The sequence below is a fragment of the Mobula hypostoma genome, chromosome 9 (assembly GCF_963921235.1).
Source record: "Mobula hypostoma chromosome 9, sMobHyp1.1, whole genome shotgun sequence".
NCBI lineage: Eukaryota > Metazoa > Chordata > Chondrichthyes > Myliobatiformes > Myliobatidae > Mobula > Mobula hypostoma.
Window position 1 is genome coordinate 36,912,441 of NC_086105.1, and position 16,916 is coordinate 36,929,356.

Consider the following 16,916-nt stretch of genomic DNA (forward strand, 5'->3'; position numbering starts at 1 on the left):
CCTTTATTAAAATGTGCCTTGAAGAAACAAGTATTTTAAGGTTACAACAGATCTATAGTGTATCATAAATTAGCTAACTTTTTGTTTAACACTCCACACTCTACCAGGGGTTTTACTCTGACATAGTGATAATGCACTCCTGTCTTCACACACAGTTCAGCTTGGTACAGCCAAACAAAGAGCGGTGAAAAGAAAGGCAAGAGGTAACATTTTGGGAAAAAATAACAGTAAATTTTGACTGGCATGCAAGTCCAATACCAATGAATATAACTCAGCAAACCTATAGCTTGAGAAAAGTACTTAGTTTATAATTGAAACGTACATGCATGTCAAATGATCATGGCTAGAAACATACCTGAAGACATTTAAATATCATATGATAAAAATATTTATTCATGATGCCAAGAGTATCATTAAAGCAGTGAGTCAAGGCAAGGGGATACAAACTCTTTGCCTTTGGACTGCAGGAGGAAACCAAAGCACCTGGGGGAAACACACTCACAAGGGAAGAAAGTATAAGCTTTCTTACAGAGGACACTGATTAAACTCTGAACTCTGACACCCTGAGCTGTAATAGGATCACGCTAACTGCTACCCCTTCTTCTCTGCCTTTCTACAAGGACCAAGAATACACTAGGTGAGGGTCTAGGGATCTATCCTCCATAATGCTCTGATGTCTCCTCCCTGCTTAAAGGGTTGAATCAACATCTGATCAGAATGCTTGTGGAAATATTGAAGAACCTGCATAAATATGTCTCAGACCTGGGTAAATATAACAATTCATGAACTTTTGGACTAACCAGGTGCATACTACAGTCTTTTCAGATTTTGTATTTTCCATCAGGTCCTAAGTCCCACTCAAACAAATTTTAATCTGAGTACACAATAATTTAGATACGTTTTAATTTGAACCAAAATACTTGGTCTATTTCCACTGCTGGATAAATTTCAGCTTTGGCTCCACGAGGTTCAAGATTAGGAGAGGTCGAGTAATGTTAAAGTAATCAGATACACTGATTTTCCTGGGCTTTGTGGGTTGGAGGGAATTGCTGGGAAGAAACATTTTGGGGGTTGGGCTGCAGGGTAGGGGAGAGAAATGGGCAACAGGTACAATTTTCCCTTCTGACTGGCCTGTTTTTTATAAAGCTAAGTGTATTTTCCTGGGTCCTCCAGTACTCCACGGTCCCAGACCAGAGATCACAATTTTGGCCTTTTATTTATTTGTATGTAACCTGGTGTCCAGCTGCTTGATGGATGCCAAATTTGGAAATGTGAAGCCGTGAAATCCCTCTTCTATTTTGTGACTTATCTAGTAGGGTGGAAGCAACTGTGGTCATCTGCCTGCATTCCATGTAAAAATCATGTGGTCTTGAGGAAATTTGAAGTGATTATTTAGCACATTGAAAGCTGCAATTCAACTTTCTTATAAGCACAGTCCTCAGGAGATAAGTATTGACCAAGTTACTCTAAAAATAGCACAAACATAAATATACATTCCAAAATCGCTTAAAAACTTACAAGAGTTCAAACTACAAACAACTATCAAAAGTACTGGCCAGACCAGACCAAAAAGTGCAAACTTAAATCATACGAAGCAGCATTTTCCAAATTAAGCAATAAACTTCAAAAAGAATATGTGCTTCTGGATTAGAGCGATTATAATGATGCACAGATAATGGTAGAAAAAAAGGGCATTCTTAAATTTATTGAATATTTGAAAGACCATACCTTTAATTGCCAAATATTGTCTAAAATACAGCATTCACTGCTGTATTTTTCACTCAAGCTCCAAGCGCTGAGTTAAAGGAAGTATCAAATGTTTTTAGCAATAATGCACCACTTCCTTTACGATAAGTTCAACACACAATGAGAAAAGAACGAACGCTTATGGTGTACAGAGGGGCAGTCCATTATGTTCTCTATTTCTCCTTATTTCCCAATGCAAAGTGGATATTATTCAATAAGCCACTCCTTAATTTAACACCATAAACATGCATCACACACCATGATGGAAGGCGCACAAGGTCCAATAGGGTCTTTTAAGAGACTCTTGGATAGGTACATGGATCTTAGAAAAATAGAGGGCTATGGGTAACCCTAGGTAATTTTTAAAGTAAGTACAGGTTGGGCACAGAATTGTGGGCCAAAGGGTCTGTATTGTGCTGTAGGTTTTCTATGTTCCATGAATGCCCATGAAAGACCAAAGAACCCCTGGAGTTAATCACTGATAACTGGAAAAAAATCAGTGAATGCTGCTGGGAGCTTGCATGTAGCAGTAAGGAGAGAATAAAAGGACAGCGCAGTGGTTTACTCATATGGATGTCTTCAGTTCAAGTAAGGTGGGCAATGTCAGGTTAGACAATAGACAATAGGTGTAGGAGTAGGCCATTCAGCCCTTCGAGCCAGCACCACCTTTTACTGTGATCATGGCTGATCATCCACAATCAGCACCCTTTTCCTGCCTTCTGCCCATATCCCTTTACTCCGCTATCTTTAAGAGCTCTATCTAACTCTTTTTTGAAAGAATCCAGAGAATTGGCCTCTACTGCCTTCTGAGGCAGAGCATTCCACAGAATCACAACCCTCTGTGTGAAAAAGTTTTTCCGCAACTCCGTTCTAAATGGTCTACCCCTTAAACTGTGGCCTCTGGTTCTGGACTCCCCCAACATCGGGAACATGTTTCCTGCCTCTAGCTTGTCCAATCCCCTAATAATCTGGGAGACCGCTTTGCTGAACATCTACACTCTGTCCGCCAGAGAAAGCAGGATCTCCCAGTGGCCACACATTTTAATTCCACATCCCATTCCCATTCTGACATGTCTGTCCACGGCCTCCTCTACTGTGGAGATGAAGCCACACTCAGGTTGGAGGAACAACACCTTATATTCCGTCTGGGTAGCCTCCAACCTGATAGCATGAACATCGACTTCTCTAACTTCCGCTAAGGCCCCACCTCCCCCTTGTACCCCATCTTTTACTCATTTTTATGCACACATTCTTTCTCTCACTCTCCTTTTTCTCCCTCTGTCCCTCTGAATATACCTCTTGCCCATCCTCTGGGTCAACCCCCCCCCCCGTCTTTCTTCCCGGACCTCCTGTCCCATGATCCTCTCGTATCCCCTTTTGCCTATCACCTGTCCAGCTCTCGGCTCTATCCCTCCCCCTCCTGTCTTCTCCTATCATTTTGGATCTCCCCCTCCCCCTCCAACTTTCAAATCCCTTACTCACTCTTCCTTCAGTTAGTCCTGACGAAGGGTCTCGGCCTGAAACATCGACTGCGCCTCTTCCTATAGATGCTGCTTGGCCTGCTGCGTTCACCAGCAACTTTGATGTATGTTGCTTGAACTTCCAGCATCTGCAGAATTCCTGTTGTTTCCCCTAATAATCTTACATGTTACAATAAGGTCCCCTCTCATCCTTCTAAATTCCAGTGTATACAACCCCAGTTGCTCCAATCTTTCAACATATGACAGTCCCGCCATCCTGGGAATTAACCTCATGAACCTACGCTGCACTCCCTCAATAGCTAGAATGTTCTTCCTTAAATTTGGAGACCAAAACTGTACACAATATTCCAGGTGTGGTCTCACCAGGGCGCTGTACAACTGCAGAAGGACCTCTTTGCTCCCATACTCAACTCTCCTTGTTATGAAAGCCAGCATGCCATTAGCTTTCTTCACTGCCTGCTGTACCTGCATGCTTACTTTCAGTGACTGATGAACAAGGACACTTAGATCTCGTTGTACTTCCCCTTTTCCTAACTTGACACCATTCAGATAGTAATCTGCCTTCCTATTCTTGCCACCAAAGTGGATAACCTCACATTTATCCACATTAAACTGCACCTGCCTTGCACCTGCCCACTCACCCAACCTGTCCAAGTAACCCTGCATTCTCATAACGTCCTCCTCACATTTCACACTGCCACCCAGCTTTGTGTCATCTGCAAATTTGCTAATGTTATTTTTAATCCCTTCATCTAAATCATTAATGTATATTGTAAATAGCTGCGGTCCCAGCACTGAGCCTTGCGGTACCCCATTAGTCACTGCCTGCCATTCTGAAAAGGACCCATTAATCCCTACTCTGTTTCCTGTCTGCCAACCAATTTTCTATTCATGTCAGTACCCTACCCCCAATACCATTTGCTCTAATTTTGCACACTAACCTCCTATGTGGGACCTCATCAAGGGCTTTCTGAAAGTCCAGGTACACTACATCCACTGGCTTTCCCACGTCATAGTCACATTTTCATAGTCACATTCTCAAAAAATTCCAGAAGATTAGTCAAGCATGATTTCCCCTTCGTAAATCCATGCTGACTCTGACCTATCCTGCCACTGCTATCCAAATATGCCGCTATTACATCTTTTATAATTGATTCCAGCATCTTCCCCACCACTGATGTCAGACTAACTGTTGTAGGATGTAGGATGGCAGGAAATCACAAGAGACTCAGAAACACCTGGGACAGTAGGTTTGCTTCTTGGTGGGATGGAAGGTCACTAAAGGGCGAGGTGTGAAGGAGTTGAGGGTCAGAAGCCTGTACAAAAGATATGCTTGGGGGAAGGTGGGGTAACTATTCCTGCTCCACCTGGCCTACGGACAGTGTTCAAAGAGTGAACCAGTGAATCCAACTTTTTCCACCCTTCTCCTAAGCTGGGAAACCTTGGAATATGTTTAGCAGGTGATCCGATGCACGAGAGGAAAATCAGAGTCTAGTTGAATATCACTGGAATATGTCGTGAAGTGTGTTACTTTGTGGCAGCAGCACATTGCAATACATCGTAATACAAACTACAAATATATATATACACACACACACACACACAATTTTATTATATATAAATATAAATATATATACACATGTACACACAATTACATTATATACAAATATAAACACACACACACACAAAATTAAATAAGTTGGGAGATAAGAGGAAAGTAGAGAGGTAGTTTCATGGGTTCGCTGTCCATTCAGAAATCTGAATGCGGAGAGGAAGGAGCTGTTCCTGAAATGCTGAGTGTGTAACTTCAGGCTCCTGTACCTCCTCCCTGATGATAGCAATGAAAAAAGAGCATGTCTTGGGTAATGGGTGTTACCAAAATGATGGATGTCTCCTTTTTGAGGCATCACCTTTTGAAGATGTCTTCGATGTTGGGACATCTTTCTGCAGCTTTTACCGATATGGCGCGGAGGTCCCACCATACCAGTTGCTGATGCAACCAGTTGGAATGATCTCCCTGGTACATCAGTAGAAACTTGCAAGAGTCTTTGGTGACATACCAAGTCTCCTCAAACCCCTGATGAAGTGTAGCCGCTGTCGTGCCTTCCTTGTAATTGCATCAATATATTGCGCCCAAGACAGATCTGCAGAGATGTTAACAACCAGGAACTTGAAACTGCATCCCCTTTCCAATGCTGACCCCTCAATGAGGACAAGTGTGTGTTCCCTCAACTTCCTCTTCCCGAAGTCCACAATCAATTCCTTGATCTTAATGACATTGAATGCAAGGTTGTTATTACAACACCACTCAGTCAGCTGATCCATCTCACTCCTTCACGCCTCCTTATCACCCTATCAAATTCTGCGAATAATAGTTATGTCATTGGCTTATTTATAGATGGTGTTTGAGCTGTGCCTAGCCACACAGACATGGGCGCAGAAAGAGTAAAGGAGCGAGCTAAGCAGGCATCCTTGAAGTGGACTAGTGTTGGTTGCCAGTGAGAAGGAGATGTTATTTCTGATCTGCACTGATGTGATCTCCTGATGAGGAAGTCAAGGATCCAGCTGAAGAGGGAGGTACAGAGGCCCAGGTTTTGGAGGTTGTTTTTTTTTTAAATATAATTTTTATTGAGTTTTCAAAGTAAATGCATGAGAAAATAATATCTACCCTCCCCCCTCCGATATATACTCCTACCTAAAGAAAAAAGAAAAAAAGAAAAAAAAGAACCGCCTGAATATTGGAAGGTTTGCACATGCTCCATGGGATTAAAAATAAATTTTATATATATTTGTTACTTTCCCCAAGGAACCAAGATCTTTATCATCGGAGCTGTAAATAAGGGCTCCAAATATTCAAAAATGTTTCATATTTATCTCTTAAAATCTAAAACATTACTTAGCTTCTCAACTCTCATAGTTCCCTGGGGAATCTCTTTGAACTTCACAATGTTGCTATGCGTTTCCCTCCCAATCATCCAGGCAAAAAGAAAAAAAAGATAGATAAGATACAAAAAAAGAAGAAACAAAATACCCCCCCCACTAATGTTGTGAATGAAAAGATACACAACACTACCCCCCTCCATTGTGCGGGTCATGGCTATTGCCATGCTTGCACACATGAATAACGTAGCGATTGGTCAGTGTTTCTTCCAGCTCCCCCGTAACAAAAAATTGTATATATAAATTAATGTCATTAATCCCAGTTAATATTTCTCAAATTTTAACCTTTCTTCCCCTCCCTCATATAATTAATAATATATTTATATATTCATCCACCTAAAAATCCAACAGGCCTAATCCTTGATCCAGTCTTCATCTTCAATCCATCTCAGTCCTCTGGGTTTGTTCTTGTATCTGGTGAATATTCAAAGATTCTCATACAAACCCCTCCGCTTTCCAGTAATCGTCAAAAAATCTTTTTTCTCCACCAGGCAAAAAAATCTTCAAGGTTGCAGGTTAATGCAATATAAATTGATAACCGTGATCCCATAGGGCTTTTTTCACTGGATTAAATTTCTTCCTTCTCTTCAGAAGTTCATAACTTATGTTAGGGTAAAAAAAAAATTTCTTCCCTTCTATCATCAGTGGCCCTTTTCTCTTCTCGGCAGCTTGGGCAGCTGCCTGTAGAATCCTTTCTTTGTCTTGAAATCTTAAGAATTTTATTAAAATTGATCATGGATATTGGTCGTCTTGTGGTTTTGGTCTTAGAGCTCTATGTACCCACTCAATTTCAATTGATCGGTCTTCCTCTCTCATTTGCAAGATTTTCAGGATCCATCTTTGAAAAAATTCTATTGGATTATCTCCCTCTATACCTTCTTTAAGACCAACAATTTTAATATTGTTACATCTACTAAAATTTTCCAGCACGTCCAAGAGTCGATTTCTTTCCGTATTCCAGACAAGCACATCATTTTCTGTTTTTTCCACTCTATCGTTAATATGCTCTATTGTTCTTTCCATCTTCTGAAGTTTCTTATCCATTTTATCCTGTCTTTTCATAGCTTTATCATAGCACATCTTCACGTCTCTAAGCTCTGTTCTTAATTTTCTTAGTTCAGCCGTTAATTGCAATAAAGCCTCTCTTATGTCTCCGTCGTCTCCTTTACTTCCAGTTTCTTCCAGTTCTTCCTCCTCCTCATCTGTATTATCTGCGGTATCCAATTCTGACGCTGAGTCACTTTCAGTTGCAGTGGCCGTCGGTTCTTGTAGTTTAAGTTGTGTCGATTTGCGCACGCGCAATTCCGGCATCTTCTTCCGAGAGACCGCTACCGCTGCCATTGCTCCCTGTTCTTCTACGCCACAGATAAAATACGTCTCCTCCAAAGGAGATCCAACCTGAATCCGAGGCTCCATCGCTGCAGTAGGCCCTTTTTTCTTCCCATCTCACGGCGACTTCACAACAGCAGACTTCTTCTGTTGCTGTTTTCAAGGCATATCGTAGAGTAGGCTTACGAAGCTTATAAGTAGTTTTCGGAAAGTATTTATTAACCTTACTTTGTTTAAACGGTACTTTGCTGATTTTTTACGGGAGAGCTGGATTTACACGTCTCAATCCCACGTCATCATGTGACGCCCCCCGTTTTGGAGGTTGTTGATTAAAACTGAGGGTAAGATTGTGTTGGATGCCGAGATGCAATCAATAAATAGCAAACAAGGGAAAATCTGCAGATGCTGGAAATCTGAGCAACACACACAAAACACACACGGGGTCCTGCCGAAGGGTTTTGGCCCAAAATATCATTGTACTTTTTTCCATAGATGCTGCCTGACCTGCTGAGTTCCTCCAGCATTTTGTGTGTGCTGCATCAATAAAGAGCAGCCTGATGTAGATATTGCTATTATCTAGGTGATCCAAGGCCAGTGAGATTGCATCTACTGTAGATCTAATGTGGCAATAGGCAAATTGCAGCGGGTCTAGGTCCTTTGCAAGAGTTGATTCTGGCCATGACCAACCTCTCAAAGTACTTCATCACAGTAGATATGAGTGCAACTGGACGAAGGTTGTTGATGAAGCTCACCCTGATCTTCTGGGGCACTGATATGATTGTCACCCCCTTAAAGCAGATTGGGGCTCCTGACTGTAGCAGTGAAGCAAAGATAATGGCCAGTGTAGGGCAACCGTTACAGCCACAAGTCCTTGCTGCACAACAGCTTTCTTGGCTTAACTATTTTCTTCTATTCAATCAATGATTTAGACAAGATCAGGAACGAGACTCTTCAAAATACAGTAACTCTGAAATATTCTTTTCCATGACTGATGATGAAGCAGCACATGACAACACATGGAAACACTGAGGTCTTGGGCTGACAAATGGATGACCACACCTCACAAGTTTTATGCTGTGACTTCCTATTGTTATGGCTATAGTTCCTATAACCATAAATGCTCCTACAATCAACCTTATTAGAAACTTAACCAGATGTGGGACACAACTTATTCCAGGCTACAAGACCATAGTCCAAATGGTTCTATTCAATATCAGAGACTGTATATAATAGACCATAGCAACTTCTAGTTGCCTTGCTATATTTCCGCTGTTATCACAAGGCCAATGGAATTCATACCACTGCATGTTTAAAGATGTTTGAGAAAGGCAGACCTGATCAAAATCCATGCTACACCCACAATATTTTCATCCATCAGCGGTGCACTGTGAATTCACTAGCAGCTGTTTATAGGATGTAGCAGATCTTTGAACTTCCTTCGGCAGTACGTGGGAGCCAATTGACAACCGCCAAGACAGGGCAAGGCAGTAATATTAACAGAGCAAGTCACCTCCAAGTGACTTTTCTTCTTCATTGTCATTAAATCAGAATTCTATAAATCTATAAGTAGCATTGTTGGAAGTACTCAACAACAACAGTTGGCATTTATACAGTAAATTTAACATAGAAAAATATTCCAGGAAGGATAATCAGACAACAGTTGATACTGACCACATGGTTCTTTGCCAGAACACACAAAAAACTCCATAATTAAAATCCTCATGGCCTGTCTGTTTAAGTTAGTTGTGACATTAAAGTGGTGATTATAAAGTACAGTTCACTACACACATCTACCTTCCATTGCAGACAGATGCTCATCATACAGTGATAAAGAAACCAAAACTTGGTAATTCCTTCCAGCCAGTTCACTAACTCAACACCATTTATAGAAATGTACTGAACTATCCAAGTTTCAGCATCTATCACAATTAATTTATAAAGGAACAATCTACTGATAAAGCTCCTCATTTCCAGTAGATGAAATCCATGCTGCTTCCCTAAAGTGGCAGGTACCCTCATTCTCTATGTGTCTTTCAGAGAATTCCACTGCACAAGTATCTACAAGTTGTTCCTATTGTCCACTTAGAGTTGGGCCAAACCTGAACCTTGGTACTTGTCTAATGACCAACCTCATTGCGGGTGAGTCTGGATGCAGGAGGGCTTGACAATAGGTGGGTTAAAGGACGAAGGAAAGCACTAAATTAGGAGTGAGGTGCCTTCGTGCACATGATGGAAAAATTGTCTGTAACAGCCTGAAATTTGATAGCTGTTTTAGATGGTTTAACAGAACACCAAGGAATGGCTGTTGATGAAATAACCAACTGTGATTCATAAACTTCAGAATCTTCAGAAAATGCTGGAGGAACTCAACAAGACAGGCAACATCTATGGAAGGAATGAAACAGTCAACGTTTCAGGCTGAGACACTTCATCAGACCCGTGATGTCCCACTGAAAGCTCTCGATCCGTAAAGTGGATGGTTTATTCCTCTCCGTAGATGCTGCCTGACCTGCTGAGTTCCTCCAGCATTTGATGTGTGTTACTTAAGATTTCCAGCATCTACAGAATCTCTTAAGCTTACGCCAGTGGACAAGGTGGTTCCAGTTGGGCAAACATTAGGTGGCTTACTAGCACTTTTTAATTAACAAGTTGACCAGTTTTAATTAGTTGTGATCAATCTGTGCACCGCGACTCTAAAAATCCAGGCTCCCCTAACATGTACGCAAGCTTCTTAAATTAATGTTGATCACCTCTGGAGGTAGATAGGGTGCACTGTACTGCTACAAATGTAGATACCTTTTCTAGTTAATAAGCTCAAGGATTCAAGCTCAAACAATGGCATTTGACAAAAGTCTGGAACACCAAAATAAAACTGTGATACAGCATATAACACTTGAAGCTTTAAAGAGTCATGGAAACACAATGCACAATGAAGTTTTCAACAATGTAACTGATTCAGAAACAACATACTAAAAAGGCAAGGAATAGGATAAACTTGATAGGATTGTCAGAGCTGACAATAACAATGGGTTAAGCAAAAAAGTTCACTATTAGTGGGGAGACAAAATGAAGTAAACATTTCAGTCTGCAGTTAGACACCCTACCAAACTGCGTCAAAATCAATCTAAAACAGTATTTTGTAGGATGTTTAATGAGCAACAGATGTTTTGCCGCCAGCACCCACCACTATCCCACCATCCTTGTTCTTATATTCTAGTCCTCTGGAAATGAATGCTAATATTACTTTTCCCTTGTAAGTCACGGTTGCCTCATCCTCTCTTTTGAATACTTCTTCATCTTTGGGATGTATCTAGCCTGTGCCTTCCGAGTTGCCCTGAACCTCCTGCAATTGCTGTTCTGTCACCATCCCTGCAAGTGTCCCCTTCCAATTAACTTTGGCCAGCTCCTCTCCCATGCCACTGTAATTCCTTTTTCTCCACTGTAATACTGATACATCTGACTTTATCTTCCCTCTCTCAAACTGCAGGATGAATTCTATCATATTATGAACACTGCCTGCAAAGGGTTCCTTTATCCTAAGGGCTCTAATCAAATCCGGTTCATTCCAGAATTGTGTTTTCAATCCAAGTTTGTCTTTTCCCAAGTGGGCTCACCACAAACTGCTCTAAAAAGCCAGCTCATAGGCATTGTACAAATTCCATCTCTTGGCATCCAGTACCACTCTGATTTTCTCAGTCTACCTGCATGGTGAAATCCTCTATGATTATCATAACATTGCTTTTATTACATGCCTTTTCTATCTCTCATTGTAATTTGTACCTAGTATCCCGGCCATCGTTTAGAGGTCTGTATATAACTCCCATCAGGGTCTTTTTACCCTTGTAGTTTCTTAACTTTATCCATAAGGATTCTACATTTTCTGATCCTATGTCACCTCTTTCTACTTACTGCGCAGGACTTCTTCCCTCTTTCCATCTACAATATAACATTGATGCCAATGTGTTCTATGACCTCTGGCTGCTCACCCTTCCTGTTGAGAATATTCTGCAGCATCTAGCACCTGGGAGACAACACATCATCCTGGTATCTATTTTGCAGCCACATTATCTCCTATCCATTCTCTTATTGTTACTGTTCTACCTGACTTTACCCTTCCTTGCTGAACTTCGGAGCTGGCCACAGTTCTGGCTGTTACATAGAACATACAACAATGTTGTGCCGACCCTCAAACCCTGCCTCCCATATAAGCCCCCACCTTAAATTCCTCCATATACCTGTCTAGTGGTCTCTTAAACTTCACGAGTGTATCTGCCTCCACCACTGACTCAGGCAGTGCATTTCACGCACCAACCACTCTCTGAGTAAAAAACCTTCCTCTAATATCCCCCTTGAACTTCCCACCCCTTACCTTAAAACCATGTCCTCTTGTATTGAGCAGTGGTGCCCTGGGGAAGAGGCGCTGGCTATCCACTCTATCTATTCCTCTTATTATCTTGTACACCTCTATCATGTCTCCTCTCATCCTCCTTCTCTCCAAAGAGTAAAGCCCTAGCTCCCTTAATCTCCGATCATAATGCATACTTTCTAAACCAGGCAGCATCCTGGTAAATCTCCTCTGTACCCTTTCCAATGCTTCCACATCCTTCCTATAGTGAGGTGACCAGAACTGGACACAGTACTCCAAGTGTGGCCTAACCAGAGTTTTATAGAGCTGCATCATTACATCACGACTCTTAAACTCCATCCCTCGACTTATGAAAGCTAACACCCCATAAGCTTTCTTAACTACCCTATCTACAAGTGAGGCAACTTTCAGGGATCTGTGGACATGCACCCCCAGATCCCTCTGCTCCTCCACACTACCAAGTATCCTGCCATTTACTTTGTACTCTGCCCTGGAGCTTGTCCTACCAAACTGTACCACCTCACACTTCTCCGGGTTGAACTCCATCTGCCACTTCTCAGCCCACTTCTGCATCCTATCAATGTCTCTCTGCAATCTTCAACAATCCTCTACACTATCTACAACACCACCAACCTTTGTGCCGTCTGCAAACTTGCCAACCCACCCTTCTACCCTCACATCCAGGTCATTAATAAAAATCACAAAAAGTAGAGGTCCCAGAACAGATCCTTGTGGGACACCACTAGTCACAATCCTCCAATCTGAATGTACTCCCTCCACCACCACCCTCTGTCTTCTGCAGGCAAGCCAATTCTGAATCCACCTGGCCAAACTTCCCTGGATCCCATGCCTTCTAACTTTCTGAATAAGCCTACTGTGTGGAACCTTGTCAAATGTCTTACTAAAATCTATATAGATCACATCCACTGCACTACCCTCATCTATATGCCTGGTCACCTCCTCAAAGAACTCTATCAGGCTTGTTAGACACGATCTGCCCTTCACAAAGCCATACTGACTGTCCCTAATCAGACCATGATTCTCTAAATGCCTATAGATCCTATCTCTAAGAATCTTTTCCAACAGCTTTCCCACCACAGACGTAAGGCTCACTGGTCTATAATTACCTGGACCATCCCTACTACCTTTTCTGAACAAGGGGACAACATTTGCCTCCCTCCAATCCTCCAGTACCATTCTCGTAGACAACGAGGACATAAAGATCCTAGCCAGAGGCTCAGCAATCTCTTCTCTCGCCTCGTGGAGCAGCCTGGGGAATATTCCGTCAGGCCCCAGTGACTTATCTGTCCTAATGTATTTTAACAACTCCAACACCTCCTCTCCCTTAATATCAACATGCTCCAGAACATCAACCTCACTCATATTGTCCTCACCATCATCAAGTTCCCTCTCATTGGTGAATACCGAAGAGAAGTATTCATTGAGGACCTCGCTCACTTCCACAGCCTCCAGGCACATCTTCCCACCTTGATCTCTGATCGGTCCTACCTTCACTCCTGTCATCCTTTTTTTCTTCACATAATTGAAGAATGCCTTGGGGTTTTCCTTTACCCTACTCACCAAGGCCTTCTCATGCCCCCTTCTTGCTCTTCTCAGTCCTTTCTTAAGCTCCTTTCTTGCTTCCCTATATTCCTCAATAGACCCATCTGATCCTTGCTTCCTAAACCTCATGTATGCTGCCTCCTTCCACCTGACTAGATTTTCCACCTCACTTGTCACCCATGGTTCCTTCACCCTACCATTCTTTATCTTCCTCACCGGGACAAATTTATCCCTAACATCCTGCAAGAGATCTCTAAACATCGACCACATGTCCATAATACATTTCCCTGCAAAAACATCATCCCAATTCACACCCGCAAGTTCTAGCCTTATAGCCTCATAATTTGCCTTTCCCAATTAAAAATTTTCCTATCCTCTCTGATTCTATCCTTTTCCATGATAATGCTAAAGGCCAGGGAGCGGTGGTCACTGTCCCCCAGACGCTCACCCACTGAGAGATCTGTGACCTGACCCGGTTCATTACCTAGTACTAGATCTAGTATGGCATTCCCCCTAGTCGGCCTGTCCACATACTGTGACAGGAATCCGTCCTGGACACACTTAACAAATTCTGCTCCATCTAAACCATTGGAATTAATCAGGTGCCAATCAATATTAGGGAAGTTAAAGTTACCTAATAGATCATGCCCCTCAGTAGTATCCAAAGGGGTATATTTGTTGCCAAGAGGAATATCCACAAGGGATCCCTGATTACTCCCCTTACTTCGCCTGGTCGTCACCCATCTATTATCTGAAGCCTGCACACTGGGTGTAACCTCCTCAGCAAATATCACACCTGAGGTTTTCAGCCTTCTGGATGGCCCTGTGTCCATCCAGCTCCAGCTCCAGTTCCTTGACCTTGTCAGTCAGGAGCTAAAGTTGGGTGCACTATCTGCAGTTGTAGTCATCAGGGAAACTGTCAGGTATGCTGAAATCCCACATTTCAAAGGAGGAGCATTCCACTGCCTTTACTGCCATCCTGCCTACACGTTATACCTTTAATTCTAACTTCTCCATCTTAAATTATACAATCAACTAAGTGGTTCCAAACGACTCAGCACTGTAGCGCCTGCCTAAGCCTGCTGAGCCAAAGCCTGACCATTTAACACACAAGAGAGCATGGCCTGGATGGTGGGGGTCTCCGATGATGGATGCTGCTTTCTTGTGGCAGTGCTCCATGTAAATGTATCCAATGGTGGATAAAGCTTTGCCCGCGATGGATCGGGTAGCATCCATCCCTTTTTGTAGTTTTTTTCCATTCCTGGGTATTGGTGTTTCCATACCATGCTGTGATTCAACCAGTCAAGGTATACTCAACTATGCATCTATAGAAGCTTGTCAAAGCTTTTGGTGACATGTCCAATCTACACAAAGGTCTTAGGAAGTAGAGGTGCAGACGTACTTTTTTAGCGATGGCACTTTAGTCACAAGTGGATATTTCCTCTTTCTTGAGCATTTGAAAAGCTTTTATATATGGTACATGACATACATTTTGGATGCACTTTCTTTTTATAATGATAGTCACGTAGAATGCTTCGCTAGATCCAAACTGACAGCCAGCACAAGGTGGGGGGTGGGGCAGCTCCCGTCCTGAAGCCTATTTCCATTAATAATGTGCTTACATGTAAAGCACCCCATTTAGCACTTTGGACAGTCACATTGCCAATGATTTACCGTAATCGAAATGCCAGCTACAAAGATATGCAGTGCAGCAACTCATCACGGCTTCAACACTACTTCTGAAAACTGTGGCTTCAGAAGAGCGGTAGATATAAGGGAATGCCATTGGTTATCTGCAAGTGCATCTCTAAATCTTGCAGGATTCCAACTTGGGAATAAACTGTCAAGCTCTCATTGTTGTCGGGTTAGACTCATGAAACTCCCTGTCTGTAGAACTACCTTCACTAGACAATGAATTATATAAAGAATGCAGCTTGGCATTATCGTTTATCCATGACCATTTACAATTTGGTAATAAATACTTGCCCACTTCTCATGAATGAAAATACGCATTATGATTTATACTTGTAACAGTGACATTTCATGGATACAGGAACAGAAAATGTGAAAAACTGGATGAATAGAAAGTTGCAATGAGATTACAAAGTTAATCAATGACTTTAAATTACGTCAATTTTACACTGAAATAGCATTCTAAATTTGCTAATGCCCTGCCAATACAATCAATTTACAGATATCATTTTCAATTAATGCAGACAGCAGTGTCATTATAAGATCAATACCAGAAAAAGTAAAGCTGTCCTTACCACACCTCACAAATATACTTTCCACCAGGAGTACTTCATCACTAATAATCCAGATGATAATTTTTCCAAAATCCGGGATTGCCAAAACGAATTATATAGCATTGCTGTCATACTTTTCTCCTAGCCAAGTCACTGAATACAAATTGAGGAACAACGATACACTTTTCCTGACCTGTAATAAGCACAATCCTTTAACTACTAAACTGGCAGGAGGAACTGAATGTTCCCGGTGAAGTTCAGTTAGCGCCCAGAAAGTGATTTTTTAAAAAAAATTCGGGTTGCAGATTTGTTTATAATATCATTGTTTTTCTTCTAATTTAGGGACTTTAATAAACTCTAAATATGTAATAGTCAAACTTCTCATTAAGGTATGCTTGGTATAAATTCCTGACTTAGTATAACTGTGCCTGAGTATTCAATTAAGCAGGTCAGGAAACATCTACGGGGAGGAAGGGTTCCTCAAGGATTTTGTGCATGTTACTCTGAATTTCCAGCATCTGCAAAATCTCATGTGTTTGTGCCTGTGAATTCAAAATGTCATCCAGAATACTGCAATCGTAATTGGAATTATGGTCTCTAAGAGAGAAAAGACCTTAAAAATACCACGTAGGTCAATAAATATGTCGCTAATATTCTACCAAGGATTTAGTCCACCTAAATTCCTGGAAAGAGATTCTTCATCCTTCTTTCCCAAGTAGAATGGATTCCAATTAATGGTGACACATTGGGACCAGTGCATTTTGGTTCAACCCCGATTAGCCAAATTTTCATAGAAATATTTTAAAAGGTATTAGAAGACAAACTGAGTAACAAGTTATGTATTTAAGTGATATACAGAACAGATTTGAACACTACTAATAGCATTACAGTACTATAAAACTGTATTTTAGTTCCTAACACTTATCGACAGAGAAATTCATCCAGTGTATGCAATGAACAAATCAGCACTGACACACAGTGCTGATAATGGATTGCCTTCATACAATGCTATCAACAATTGCATCCTCAATTGTTTCATTTTCATTGTAACATTCAAGGTGATTGTCAATACCTTCAAATTCCTCATTGTTCCTAACTTGTTGAAGTAGTGAAATCATTTAATTTTCACTTTTGGCCGTTTCTGGAATCTCCAAGCCTGAATGCTTGAAACCACAGTGAGCAAAACAGTTCTGAATCGTCTTACTGCTTATTTCTCACCAACTATCGGTGACGAAGGTCACTGCA

General features: G+C 41.6%; 1 protein-coding gene across 7 annotated transcripts in view; it reads right to left on the bottom strand.

Moving 5' to 3' along the window:
• LOC134351648 (FYVE, RhoGEF and PH domain-containing protein 4-like) overlaps window positions 1-16,916 on the bottom strand; it is a 274,569-nt gene that overhangs the window by 118,248 nt on the left and 139,405 nt on the right. The window contains exon 1 of one of the 7 annotated variants that reach the window (XM_063058083.1): window positions 1,729-2,829. The exons of the other annotated variants lie outside the window; for them this stretch is intronic. Coding sequence (XP_062914153.1) covers window positions 1,729-1,762 — 34 coding nt within the window. The 5' untranslated portion in view covers window positions 1,763-2,829. Of the gene's footprint in view, window positions 1-1,728; window positions 2,830-16,916 lie in introns of those variants that run through there. 7 annotated transcript variants of the gene reach the window in all.